This window comes from Myxocyprinus asiaticus, chromosome 12 (genome assembly GCF_019703515.2).
Source record: "Myxocyprinus asiaticus isolate MX2 ecotype Aquarium Trade chromosome 12, UBuf_Myxa_2, whole genome shotgun sequence".
In the NCBI taxonomy this organism is placed as follows: Eukaryota; Metazoa; Chordata; class Actinopteri; order Cypriniformes; family Catostomidae; genus Myxocyprinus; species Myxocyprinus asiaticus.
In genome coordinates, this window is record NC_059355.1 from 15,063,931 (window position 1) to 15,077,052 (window position 13,122).

The 13,122-nt window shown below is 38.6% G+C and overlaps 1 protein-coding gene across 6 annotated transcripts in view; it reads right to left on the reverse strand.

The window, feature by feature from the left end:
• LOC127449057 (activin receptor type-2A-like) overlaps positions 1-13,122 on the reverse strand; it is a 47,466-nt gene that overhangs the window by 21,573 nt on the left and 12,771 nt on the right. For all 6 annotated transcript variants that reach the window (XM_051712169.1, XM_051712168.1, XM_051712165.1 and 3 more), the window contains 3 exons: positions 8,685-8,892; positions 1,983-2,086; positions 1,309-1,463 (listed from right to left, as the gene is read on the reverse strand). In XM_051712169.1, the coding sequence (XP_051568129.1) occupies positions 1,309-1,463; positions 1,983-2,086; positions 8,685-8,892 (467 nt within the window). The remainder of the gene's footprint in view (positions 1-1,308; positions 1,464-1,982; positions 2,087-8,684; positions 8,893-13,122) is intronic.

Here is a 13,122-nt window from a genome sequence, read left to right on the forward strand (position 1 = left end):
AACATGTTTTTCTCAAGCATTTTATGATGTCAAGAGTTAATTTACTCATGTTAAAAGAAAAAAGAAACGAGCATATTTTCTAGTGGTTAGGATAATTAGAAAGGTAAACAAGCACATAATTTTTTTATGATTTGAGCAGAGTGAGTGCAGGAAACTGTGTTAAGCCCCGCATTTTGGAGTGTAATATAAGATTACAGGTTTGTTAGTGTCACCAGCTCTATTGTATTTAGCCAGATATTTCAATATATATCTTCTTATAATCACAGATACAGTATATGATCATGTTAAATATTTCCTGCATAATTAATCAGCACAGTATACATGTGCTAATAGGTCAGTTACGCATGACAGCAGTGTGTTAATGGAGTAGACACATCTATCTCTGTGATTTTAAAAGACATCGCTCATCCCATGCGCATCAACAGTAAACATAACGTCCGCAGTAATAATTACTTTACAGACATATGTTCAGAAAACTAAACACATCTGAATAGTGCTTTTAAAAACATTAATATAAACTGTATATACAGCTTTAGAAATTAACTTGATTCGTGCCACTTTGAACTACATATGAAATCGCTTGCAGAGAATGTCTTGTTTTGCTCTGACTGCTGGCACTTCACACGTAATTGATACTTCATCCGAATCGTCCAAATTTAAAGAAAAATGTACGTATGCGTTAAATATTTTAAATTAATCGTATGTGTTATTGCGTGAATTATTCTTTAAATTACGACAATTCGTATTAAGTACAATTTACGTGTGCAGTGCCAGCTCTGAGAGCTAAACAAGACACTCTCTGCAAGCGCTTTTCATTTGGAGTTCAAAGCGAATCATGTACTGTAAATGCAGCTTCACGATTGCTGTAAAAAAAAAGTGGATAGCCACTACTAATATTGTGGAGGATGAGGGTTTAAGATATTTAATGCCCATTGCAATGAAAATGCAAACTACAGGGACTAGATATTTCAATTAGTCAACCTCCAACTTAGATTTTGGGAAATGTTTAATGTTATTGGTTCTATTTTAGTGCATTTATATTTTTATACTGTGGAATGTTTTGTTTGGAAATTGTTAACAAAACATTATTGTTACATATTCTTTTCTTTTCTTAGAAGGAAATATTTTTTTTTTTTTTTTTTTACAGGAAAAGAAGTATACAGAGAAAAATTCCAGTACTTTCAAAATCAGTGATTAATCATGATTAACTATATATGATTAAATATATATATTTCTCTTGAAATTCACACAACTGATACATATTCATTCATTGATTAGGAAGGTTGAACACACAGTGTTTGTAGATACCTGTGACGGTACGAGTAGAGGCGGGTACGACAGCTTCAGATGACGATACATCCAGAACGAGATGAAGAGAACGACAGTGACAGCCATGATGGGAATCAGAGAGTATAGCAGTGTGGGAAACAACTCCGGCTGAGGGGTCACAGGGTTTGATGTGGCTGCAGAGAGACAGTAAGACATTTGATCTTCAGATCTTTTATTCAGCAACTCTACAATTCAACACTCAAGATCACAGATTTAAAGTGCCTTGTGTTCTATTACAGCTAGACATTCTTGTACTGTCAGATAATCCCAGTAGTATGTAGTTAGACACTATCGAAAGAGGCCAGATTCACACATGCCGAGTCTGTAGTGTGTAAGCAGCGCACAGTGTAACTGCAACAGCAGGTTATTTACATGAGGAGGGCCATCACATTTACATCTAAATGAAACTTAATTTACACAGAACCTCTAACTGTAGCTATAAAATGCTTAAATCGTCTGGATTCAGGGAAAATTTAATGAATATAAAGTGTTTGTGTGCCATTGTATGCGAGTAATAAAAGCCTCTATTGTAAAAGTTTGTGTTGATAAATAGATTTATAATGAATTTTCACTATCTGTAAAACCTGAGACGCCTTGAGCTTCAATATGTTTTAAGTGTTGCATTAAAGTGTGTTAAAGTGTGTGTAACTCACTCTCAACTGTGTCTGGACTGTAGAGAAACTTTTCGTTGCACATGTTTCCCTCACAGCAGCAGAAGAAGACCTCAAGATTCTGTTTATGCTCCACACACTCACTACTGCAGAGACAGAAATTAAAAGTGAACATCTCAAAACCCTGAGACACATGCAAAGAAACAATGTACCATAACACTCTTAAAAATGTAAAAGTTTTGAAACAAAAAAACTCTGCAATCAATCCTGACTGACAACCGTTAATTATTTGTTTTAAAATAGATTAGAGGGGTCGTGTATGCTGTGTTCATTCATTTTTTTTGTTTCGTAATTGAAAAACAACATATTTATAGCAAGTTTTGGTAGCTTAACAAGCGATAGAGAAGAAATGTTAATGTCCTTGTAATTGAAAAACTGACTAATTTATCAACAGAGCTGTTTCATGTTGAATTCTTATTGTCATGAACATGACTGAGACAAGACAGATGACAGGGCAGGTTGACCAAGTGCACTCCATCCACACGTGCAAATCAAATATTGAAGCTGTATTTTTATTTTATACCCATGCGCAATACAGATGAAAAATTAAGCTGATTTTTTTTTTTTTTTTTTTTTTTTTTTTAACACACCAAATTATCAAAAAACAAGCTTTTTTAAAAATAATTATTTATAATGTACACCAATATTATAAGCATGGTTTGTACACAAAAAATATTCTAGCCTATTTTTAAGATTTACACATTTCAACTTCATAAAAAATTCCATTAAAAAAAAAAAATAAATAAAAATAAAATTAGGGCTGGGTATTGATACAGATTTCCAAATTCAATTCGATTCCGATTCACAAGCTCTTGATTCGATTAGATTCTGATTCGATTCAATATTGAATCATATGGGTTTACTTAAGTTATAATGTTCCTTTTGCTTACATATAAAATTAATTGTCTCCCAGCTAATGCTGTTAATTTATTCATTTACAGGGGACCTTTTAACTAGGTACATTAGGAAAATATTAATTTTTCTAATTATATTTTATAATTTTTTCAACATTTTGGTGACATTTTGGCTTTTTACAAATAAATGTATTCAATCAGTAAGTAAGATGCTTTATTTCATATGTTATTTTTGTTACATATTTATTGTTAAATTGCATAATTTGTACTATTTGCAAGTATTTAATATTTACATTACATTACATGATTTGTTGAACACGTGCTAAAACTGGTACCGTCTCTAACAAAAAATGGCATTTATGTAAATAGTGCCTTCAAATGAGCACATTAACGAGAGAGGACTCGAATGGCTTTACCTCATCTGTGCGATGCATGATTAGAATTAAACAGTTTTTTTTTCTTTTTTTTTCAAAAACTGACAGTAAAGAACAGAAAAGGCATTAAAAGAGACATTATTCAATTACAAATTGGTTACATGAGACATTATTCAATGACAAATTGGTTACATGGATCACGTCTTGGACACACATTACACGGAACAACTTTTACTCTCAACTCGCTGTGAAAGGATCTCACTGCTGAATACTACACTACACAATTACTGGTGAGTGAAATGTAAACCTTTACCAGTCAGTTGCCAAATATATTCACTTTAGTTGCATAGCGCGAAATTTGGTTGCAAATGCAAGTGATTTCCTCTTACTTTAGTAGAGGGTTGCGCATTGAGTGAAAGATCAATCTTGGGATTTAAGAATCGATATCAAGATCGTTCAAATGAAGATTGTGATTAATCGGAAAAACAATAGTTGTACCCACCCCTACATTAAATATTACATCTTTTTGGAAGATTACTCAATTCAATTTGATAGAATTTTGTTATATAATGGAAATGTGTAAAATTATTCTTTGAGTGTATTTAATTTTTTAATTTAATGAACGCAACATACACAGACCTTGCAGGGGCTACAGTATATCATGGATTTTTTAAATATATATATATATATATATATATATATATATATATATATATATATATATATATATCCCCCTGAGTTTCACTAATTACGTTAAAGTTTCTCGCACCCAAAAGTCATAATTTTGTTTAAATGACAATTTTCCACACTCTTTCTGAACTTTACAAATAAACAGGCTGTTTTTTGCTGCTGTGTCTTTAAGACTTCTATGTAAATGTCCTCTTCACATGTGAAATGAGTAACAGCGTTTTCCTGCATTCACACATGAGCTGCAGGTTTCCTCTTGGGTTTAATAAAGTTTGGAGCTGCCTTTTCAATGACAGCTGCATTAATTTGTGACAGATTCATAAAACAATCTGTGCTCAAACGGTTCAGATCAGACTGAAATGATCAGGGATCTTGTTAAACGTCTCCGTTACACACGTAACCTCGGTTCCCTGAGACGAAGGGAATGAGACACTGCATGCTAACGCATATGGGGAGTGTCCTTCCACACGACCTAGTTAAAACCCCTCTACAATAACACCAATATTTGAGTATTGGCTATGGTGTTTGAGCCCTGCCTTTTCAGGTGCGAAGCTGTCCGCTATAAAAGCAGGTGCACAAACACCATTCCTCAGAACTTTCTGACTGAGGGACAAGGAGCGCATCGCCCGCACCTCAGAAGAACTCTGAGTCTTGTAGTGCAGCCAATGTCTCAATGTCTCATTCCCTTAGTCTCAGGGTACCGAGGTTATGTATGTAACCGAGATGTTCCCTTACGACTCAGTACACTTGACATTGCGTGCTAATGCATACGGGGAACAGAATCCCATCACGCCGCACTACATGACATAACCTTCCAGAGAGGAAACATGACACTGCAGTCCTGCGGGACAGCGACCGACATGAGTATGCCGCAAGTGAGTGACCCTCATGTTGGGCCAGGAGGGGAGTACTCAGAATTAATTTATGAACTATAGTCATATAGTTTGAATTAACCCCTTCACGAACCCAGTTGGGAAGAGAGGTTATTTATAATGAAAGTGCTTGTGACTTTATGGTAAATTACAATGGCCTGATGCAGGCAGTTGTGTAAAATGATGAGGAGCCCGTAATTAAGGGGAGGGGCATAAGTATTTGTTTGGCAAACGAAATAGCAAGCGCTCTAAACAGAGAGGACTTGTGAAGAGAGAGACATTACGTCTAGGTTGTAAACCCTTGCGAATGTGTTTTGAGAAGACCATCTTGCTGAAAAACATATGTCTTTTAAAGACACACTGTTCGTCCATGCCCATGTGGAAGCCAGGGCAATCGCATCAACGATCCAGTGAGAAAGTCTTTGCTTGGAGACGGACATTCCTTTCGTGCATCCTCCATAGCAAAGAGCTGATCAGACAGTCTGAACTGGCAGGTGCGCTCAACGTATAAGTGTAGCACTTGCACAGGGCATAACAAATGCAAGGATTGTTCCTCATCCGAATTAAGTGGAGGAGGGAAGAAAGTTTGAAAGTGAACCACCTGCGCTATGAAGAGCGTGGTTAGAACCTTAGGCACATAGCCTTTTCTGGGTTTGACGGTGGTTTTTGAAAGACCGGGGCCAAACTCCAGACATGAATTGTCAATTGATAGTGCATGTAAGTCACCGACCCATTTTACTGAGGTGGATTTAATCGTCTTGCCCTTTTAAGGAACTTTATGATTAAATCATGTTTGCCTATAGTAGCGCCGGCTTCAGGTGCGTGATACACAGATATAGTCACCACATACATTTTGAGGGTTGACGGAGTACTGCGTCTAATCGCTCTTTAAGAAATATGAGAATATCATATATGGGGTAGTTTACTGGGTCTTTGCCATGTGAAAAACACCAATCAGTGAACACATTTCATTTTAACTCTGGCCTGTAAAATGGTGTTCATGACTGAATGCTGAGTTCTGGCACATATAGTGCCCTCCATTCAGGGGCCACACATGCAGGTTCCACAGCTTGGGCTGGATGCCAGATTGTGCCTTGCGCCTGAGAGAGGAGATCCCTCCTCAGCGGTATTTCCTATGGTGAGCTGTATAACATCTCTATCATTTCCGGAATCTATGGATGATTGGGCCATTTCGGTGCAACCTCTCAGACTTTGCATATGACAGAATGAATTAGGCACACCGGGGGAAATGCATATTTGCATTTCACCAGCCATTTATGGGCCATTGCGTCCGCTCCCAGTGGGGCTTGGGACTTCGAGTACCAGAGGGCACAGTGGCCGTTCTCCACTGAGGCAAATAGATTAATTCCTGCTTTGCCGAACATTTCCCAAATCCTCAGAAGAGTTTGAGGATGAATTCTCCATTCCCCCGGTATCACCCCTTGGCGTGACAATAGGTCTGCACCGTAATTCAGACGGCCTGGGACATATGTCACTCTCAGGGAAAGGAGATGACATCAGTCTCATCAATGGCAGTGAATGAACTCTGACTTGGCGGTTTATATACACCACCACTCTCATGTTGTCTGATCGAACCAGAACATGACAGTTCGCTATTTCTGACTGAAAAGGTTTCAAGGCTAGGAATACAGCCGATAGCTCTAGGCGGTTGATGTGCCATGCCCTCCTCGCACCAGTCCAGGTGCTGCAAGACGGGCGTCCATCGCACACCGCCTCCCAACCTGTGTTGGAAGCAACCATAGTCACCACTTTCTGCCTGAAAATCTGCCCCAGCGTGACACCTCGCTGGTAAAAGGCAGGAGCTGTCCAATGTGCTAGAGGAGCTGTACAGGATGAGCCAGGATTTTGACAGTTCGTTATGAACTTCAGGGAAGAATGGGGCAGATCTTTGAGACGCGGTCGCTTGACGGCGTCCGGACTGCAGGAACCATTCAAAGCGAGATTGTGTAAGTTCCTCTGGAGGAGACCACTATATATCGAGCTCTTCGTCCGCCCTTGAAAGGACGCGAAGCATCTCCTTGTCAGTGGCACGTACACGCTCCTCGCCCTTGCTGGGGGGAGAGGCAGTAGCATCATCCACTGACCACTCACCTGATGCAGCGAGAGACATGACAACATCATCATCATCATCCACAGCCTCAGAACCGCAGAATGAGACGAGGCTGTGCACTCCTGCAGAGGGTCGGAGCTTGTCATGCACATAATGTATCAGCATAGACGCGTTGCATGGAGATTGATGGGCTCGCGGGGCGTGTGCCGGCACGAGGCCCTCCTCAAATTCATCCTGCTCGAACTTGCGGCCCCGCCGTGCCTCCTCGTGTGACCCCTTGGGTATCAAAGAAGAGGCGGGTGGGAGGGCGTGGGAGGTTGAATCATCCCTCAGAACGAGGACGATTTGCAAGTACAGCGTCTTAAGACTCATGCCATCGCAGTGAGGGCAGTCTGTCTCAATGAGAGCTGACTCTGCGTGGGCCCGCTCAGACAGAGAATGCAGCTCTCATGCTGATCTGATGGTGGGATGTGCCACTCGCACAAGGAACACTTACGGAACAACATCTTTAAAAAGATGCGAACACATAAGCGACTCTATGTATATATATTTATATATTTATACACACAATATAGAATATACAATTGCTTTATAAGGATACACAACTCCTGCCGAAGCGCTGCGAGTAATCAGGATGCTGAAGCGGCCCGTTCACAAGCGAAGTATCAAGCGGCGAGGCGGAGTGATGTTCGCCAGATCACTGCAGGGGAGCGGAGTGTCTTCTCGTTGCCGTGAAGATTCCGCCCACTGACTCGATGTAGTCGACGGCAAAGCAGTAGAGGGTGAATCACTGTCTTGAAGGAAGAAAATTCTGAGGAATGGTGTTTGTGCACCTGCTTATATAGAGGACAGCTTCACGCCTAAAAAGGTGGGGCTCAAACACCCTAGCCAATATTCGAATATTGGCGTAATTGTAGAGAGGTTTCATCTAGGAAGTGTGGTAGGACACACTCCATATGCATTAGCACACAATGTCAAGTGTAATGAGTCATAAGGGAACTAACGTTAGGATTCTTCCGAATGATCTGCAGAGCGGCAGGTGCTACACATTAACACAAACAGCAGAAGCTTTCACACACATCACAACATTTTACTTTTATTTTATAGAATAATAGTATTTCTATCCTGTTGAGTCCTTATTATCTCATGCATCATTGATGTGTAAATGTGGGAAGGTTATATGTTAATGTGTAAAGATTTCAGAATGAGTTGTTTTTGCTGTTTAGTTTCAATAAATGCTCTTTTTGAACTGGGGAGCAAGTTCAGAGTTGTGAAAGTTACAGTATGTTTTCAGAATACAATTTACTCTTTTTTCAAAAGATCATGACTACCACCCCTGGAGTCGCGAGTTCGAATTCAGGGCATGCTGAGTGACTCCAGCCAGGTCTCCTAAGCAACCAAATTGGCCCAGTTGCTAGGGTGGGTAGAGTCACGTTGGGTTAACCTCCTTGTGGTCGCTATAATGTGGTTCTCGCTCTCGGTGGAGCACGTGGTGAGTTGTGCGTGGATGCGGAGAATAGCGTGAAGCCTCCACACGCGCTATGTCTCCGTGGTAACGTGCTCAACAAGCCACGTGATAAAATGCGCGGACTGACAGTCTCAGACGCGGAGGCAACTGAGATTCGTCCTCTGCCACCCAGATTGAGGCAAGTCACTACGCCACCACGAGGACTTAGAGCGCATTGGGAATTGGGCAGTCCAAATTAGGGAGAAAAGGGGGAGAAAAGAAAAAAGAAAGAAAGATCATGATATACAGAATTCCTTCATCCTTTTATGTCACAGAAAGCAATCTCGAGGCCCGTGAGTAAAGGCCCACCTGCCCATACCTGTCGTAGCAGTTGACGTCATCAAGCCAGCAACCCTGTTTGACCATCTCGATGATTCCGGAGCGATTCTTCCACGTGGAAAAACAGTGTCGCCGTTTGTCCTTCTCTCCGTAACACAGCTCGATTCCGCTCTGGTTTGTTCCATCTTTCTCCCAGTTGGCATTATAAAACGCACACTCCTGCGTCTCTGAGCGACCGAGAATCGCACCTGAATAACACAAAAACTAGATATTACTATGAGGGGTCTATCTGCACTTACAGCTGCTTCTTCTTTTTTCTTTTTTTACCTGTTTTCCATGAAACATATCAAACTGAGGTTCTTGTAATGTTAGAAACACAAATTCTTTGACAAAATTGTTAAGAAATCACACAAACTTTTTAGTATACTCTATTCATTCTACTTCTAGAAGAACAAAAGATGTGCAGTTAAAAATCAATCAACTCAAATGCTCTGCACTTTTACTAAACTGCACAAACAATATGAACACACAAATCACCACCTAATCCATAAGACACAAGATTTAAACTCAACAGCACTGCTAACCCTAACAGCAAACAGATTTATGCTTAAAGCTGACAAGAAAATAAAGAAATAATAATTAAGTGACATTTAATTTGTTTTTAACTATTTACCAGTGGGGTAAGAAACTTATTTTTAATTCAAGATATTCTCTGAAAACAAGTCTTAATGGGATAGTTCACCCAAAAATGAGGCCATCACAAATATTCTTCTAAAAATCTTAATTTGTGTTCAGAAGAAAGAAAGTCATGCACATCTGGGATGTCATGAGGGTGAGTAAATAACCCCTTTAATATCTCATGAAATGCATAACTGCAAAATTCCAGAAAACCCACCTCAACTTAGTGCATGCATTTTTATGTGAATTTTGCAAGTTTCTGTGCATACCAAGTGTTTCTATTCAGGTTTTCTCAAGTGCATATTGGAAACCCAGCGTATGACGCCTTAAAATGCTGCCTACGTAGACAACTTAAAAGGATTTGGTACGGAGCCCAAGATTCATATTTCACTTTTAAGAGCTCATTGAGGGGCAGGAATGTTGGAAAGGTGAGACACTGAGCTATCAGACATTTCTGCTGACAGATGTCTTTGACTGCTCTCAATAATTCAACACTCTGAACACAGATTTCATTCATTGTAGAACATTGAACATTCGCCGAATTCCATTGAAGCGTCGCTCGCACACAAACACTGAAAGCTTTTATCAGGCTGCAGGGCAGAGACGGTGTGATAAGAAAACAATTATAAGCTTTCAAAATTTTCAAAAATCACAGTAGGAAAAAGCCCAACAACTACTGATCTTTCATGTTGTCACCAGACTTGTTCAGTTTTCAGATGCTGGAAATATTTCATAAATATTTAATTCTTAAATGTCACTTTGATTCTTCTAAAGTCTCGAGTGAGTTCATAGACTCTTAATGGGTGTATTTATGCCTGTAGAAAACCTTCTTAATTCCAAACATGTGTTTACAGTCTCATTAAGATATCTTCTCATTACTAAAATCTCTACTGAAATGAAAGCAAAGTCTCGAGCTTTTATCAACCTCTTTAATTTTTTCTTTTTAAAATCTGAACATGAAGATAAAATCTTTCATAATTCCTTTAGAATTCTTAATTCATGTTCCTGGTCATTGTGAACAATTCATCAGTGTGTGTTATTCTAAATAAATATTTGTCTTCATAACCATAATCCCTCTACAATGGAATAACTTCAGGAATTCTGCGCACTGACTGTATCTGGATTTCATGGTTCACCTTTAATCACCAGAACAGCTTTGGCCTGTAATTGATAAGTTAAGAGTATAATTGAGCTCAAGTTCCATTCTCAATTTAGTGGTAACCAAAATGTGATCTGCAAAATGCTCAGGAGCTGATCACACAGAAAGTGTTTTTGCACTCGTCTGCACTGTTTAATTGTTTTTCTGTTACATGCACTAGACGGTTGGCTTTGACCAATGTTACGCATCTTGTGCAGGAGTAGGGCCGTCACGATAATGATTTTGGCTTTCGATTAATTGTAAAACAAATAACTGCAATATGATGATTTATTTTATCTCTTTAACACTGGTGGTTTTTTTGCCTGCATGTGCTTGCAATTTTTCACATCCAAAATTAAAAGCTCAACTTACACACATACAGTGAACAATTAGCAAAAAATGTGTCTTATTTCACAGACCCCCCCCAATCATTCAAAGATCAGACACACAAACACACACACACACAGCAAACATGAAATACATTCCAACATACAATAGTATTTGCTTACAGATAATAAAGCATATTTTTAGGTTTATTACAATTGTATTTTTTGCATTGTGTTATTCTTTTTATGATAATTAAGCATATTTTACCACAAAATTGTCATTACAGTGATGGAGAAAAATGTAATTCTCATAACTGTAATATTAAAAAAATAAATAAAAACAAACAACTTCAATTGTAAGCTTAATACATCACGGTAAAAAGCCTTTGATTTATTTTATTAAATAATATTAAGTAATATTTTAGCAAAAACGTCTGACTCCAGAAGTAAAAATCCCATTCATTTTCTCCATAAGGGAATTGATTTTTAACGATAACTTATAAACCTTTAAAGACAGACCTACCGTGAGCTCTGGGGTTGTTAATTGATAGTATACAGCATGCTTCTGTTTAAGTCATCAGTGTGCGTTATTCAACTAACGCATTATCATTTTCAATTAGATTAAGTCATTTGCAATGCTTCATGGGATTGTAGTTCATTCCCTCATTTAAGACATTAAGTACACAGTCTTGTACCTTTGTCTTTTGGTCAGATTTTCAAATACTGTTAGATTCAAATCAAAGTTTGAAATGTTGCGATTCACCTCAGATCTGGTTGGATTGGGTCATGTCTTTCAACACTTTAATGAAGGATTTTATTAAATTTCTATAGAAAAAAATAATAATGGGAAAGATACTTCAAGACAGCTAAAAATATAGACAGGCACTTTTGCGATACAGTAATGTGAAACTAGTGGGAATCACCACTGAGAATAAATAATAATTTTAAAAAAACTTTAATTTTCTTTATGAAAACTTTTATTTTAATTTTTTTGGAGGTGAAATGTGAACTGGACATCAACCGTTTCGTGGCTGTAGAATGATTTTCATCAACTGTGACCCTTGCGTGAGGTTTGTTGATGAAGGATTTGCTCAGTGGCTGTAACCTTGGCATAAGTCTACGTAAGCACTACAGGCTTATGTTAAAGAGGATGAGGGCTGCTCTAGACCTTTGGCCTATTTCAGGACTGAGAGAGCAAAGAGAGAGAGAACAACGCTCACAATGCATTTAACCAGAATGTGGTAAACAACTTCACCATCCATTTAAAAAAGTAAATTGTTTAGCATGGCCTCTAATGTCACATGACTGGAAAAAACTTGCACAAAGCAACATAAAGTTTCAATTTCAGCACCACTAGTGTCACTATATATACAGTACATTTATACATATGTGTGTGTATATATAATATATATCTCTCTCTCATCACCGATCCTCCACCAAATTTCACAGTGGGTGCGAGACACTGTGGCTTGTAGGCCTCTCCAGGTCTCCATCTAACCATTAGACAACCAGGTGGAGGTTCGGTGATGATCTGGGGGTGCTTCAGCAAGGCTGGATTTGGGCAGATTCGTCTTTGTGAAGGACGCATGAATCAAGCCACGTACAAGTTTATCCTGGAAGAAACCTTGTTACTTTCTGATCTGACCATGTTCCCCAACACTGAGGATAGTTTTTTCCAGCAGGACAATGATTCATGCCTCACAGCCAGGTCAATCAAGGTGTGGATGTAGGACCACCAGATCAAGCCTCCTCACGCGCTTGAATTTTTGCACCAGGAGTGGCATATGGTCACCCAACAGCAATGTGAAAGACTGGTAGAGAGCATGCCAAGACACACGAAAGCTGTGTAAAAATCAGGGTTATTCCACCAAATATTGATTTCTGAACTCTTCCTAAGTTTAAACATTAGTATTGTGTTGTATAAAAATGAATATGAACTTGTTTTCTTGCATTATTCAAGGTCAGAAAAAACTGCATCTTTTTTATTATTTTGTCCAGTTGTCATTTTCGGCAAATAAATGCTCTAAATGACAATATTTTTATTTGGAATTTGGGAGAAATGTTGTCAGTACTTTATAGAATAAAACAAAAATGTTCATTTAACTCAAACACATACCTATAAATAGTAAATGCAGGGAAACTGATAATTTTGCAGTGGTCTCTTAATTTTTTCCAGAGCTGTATGTGTATATATACAATTGTGCTCAAAAGTTTGCATACCCTGGCAGAAATTGTGAAATTTTGGCATTGATTTTGAAAATATGACTGATCATGCAAAAAAATGCCAGTCAGTACTGTTCAATCACTTATTAAGAAGTGGAAAATTTGGGGATCTC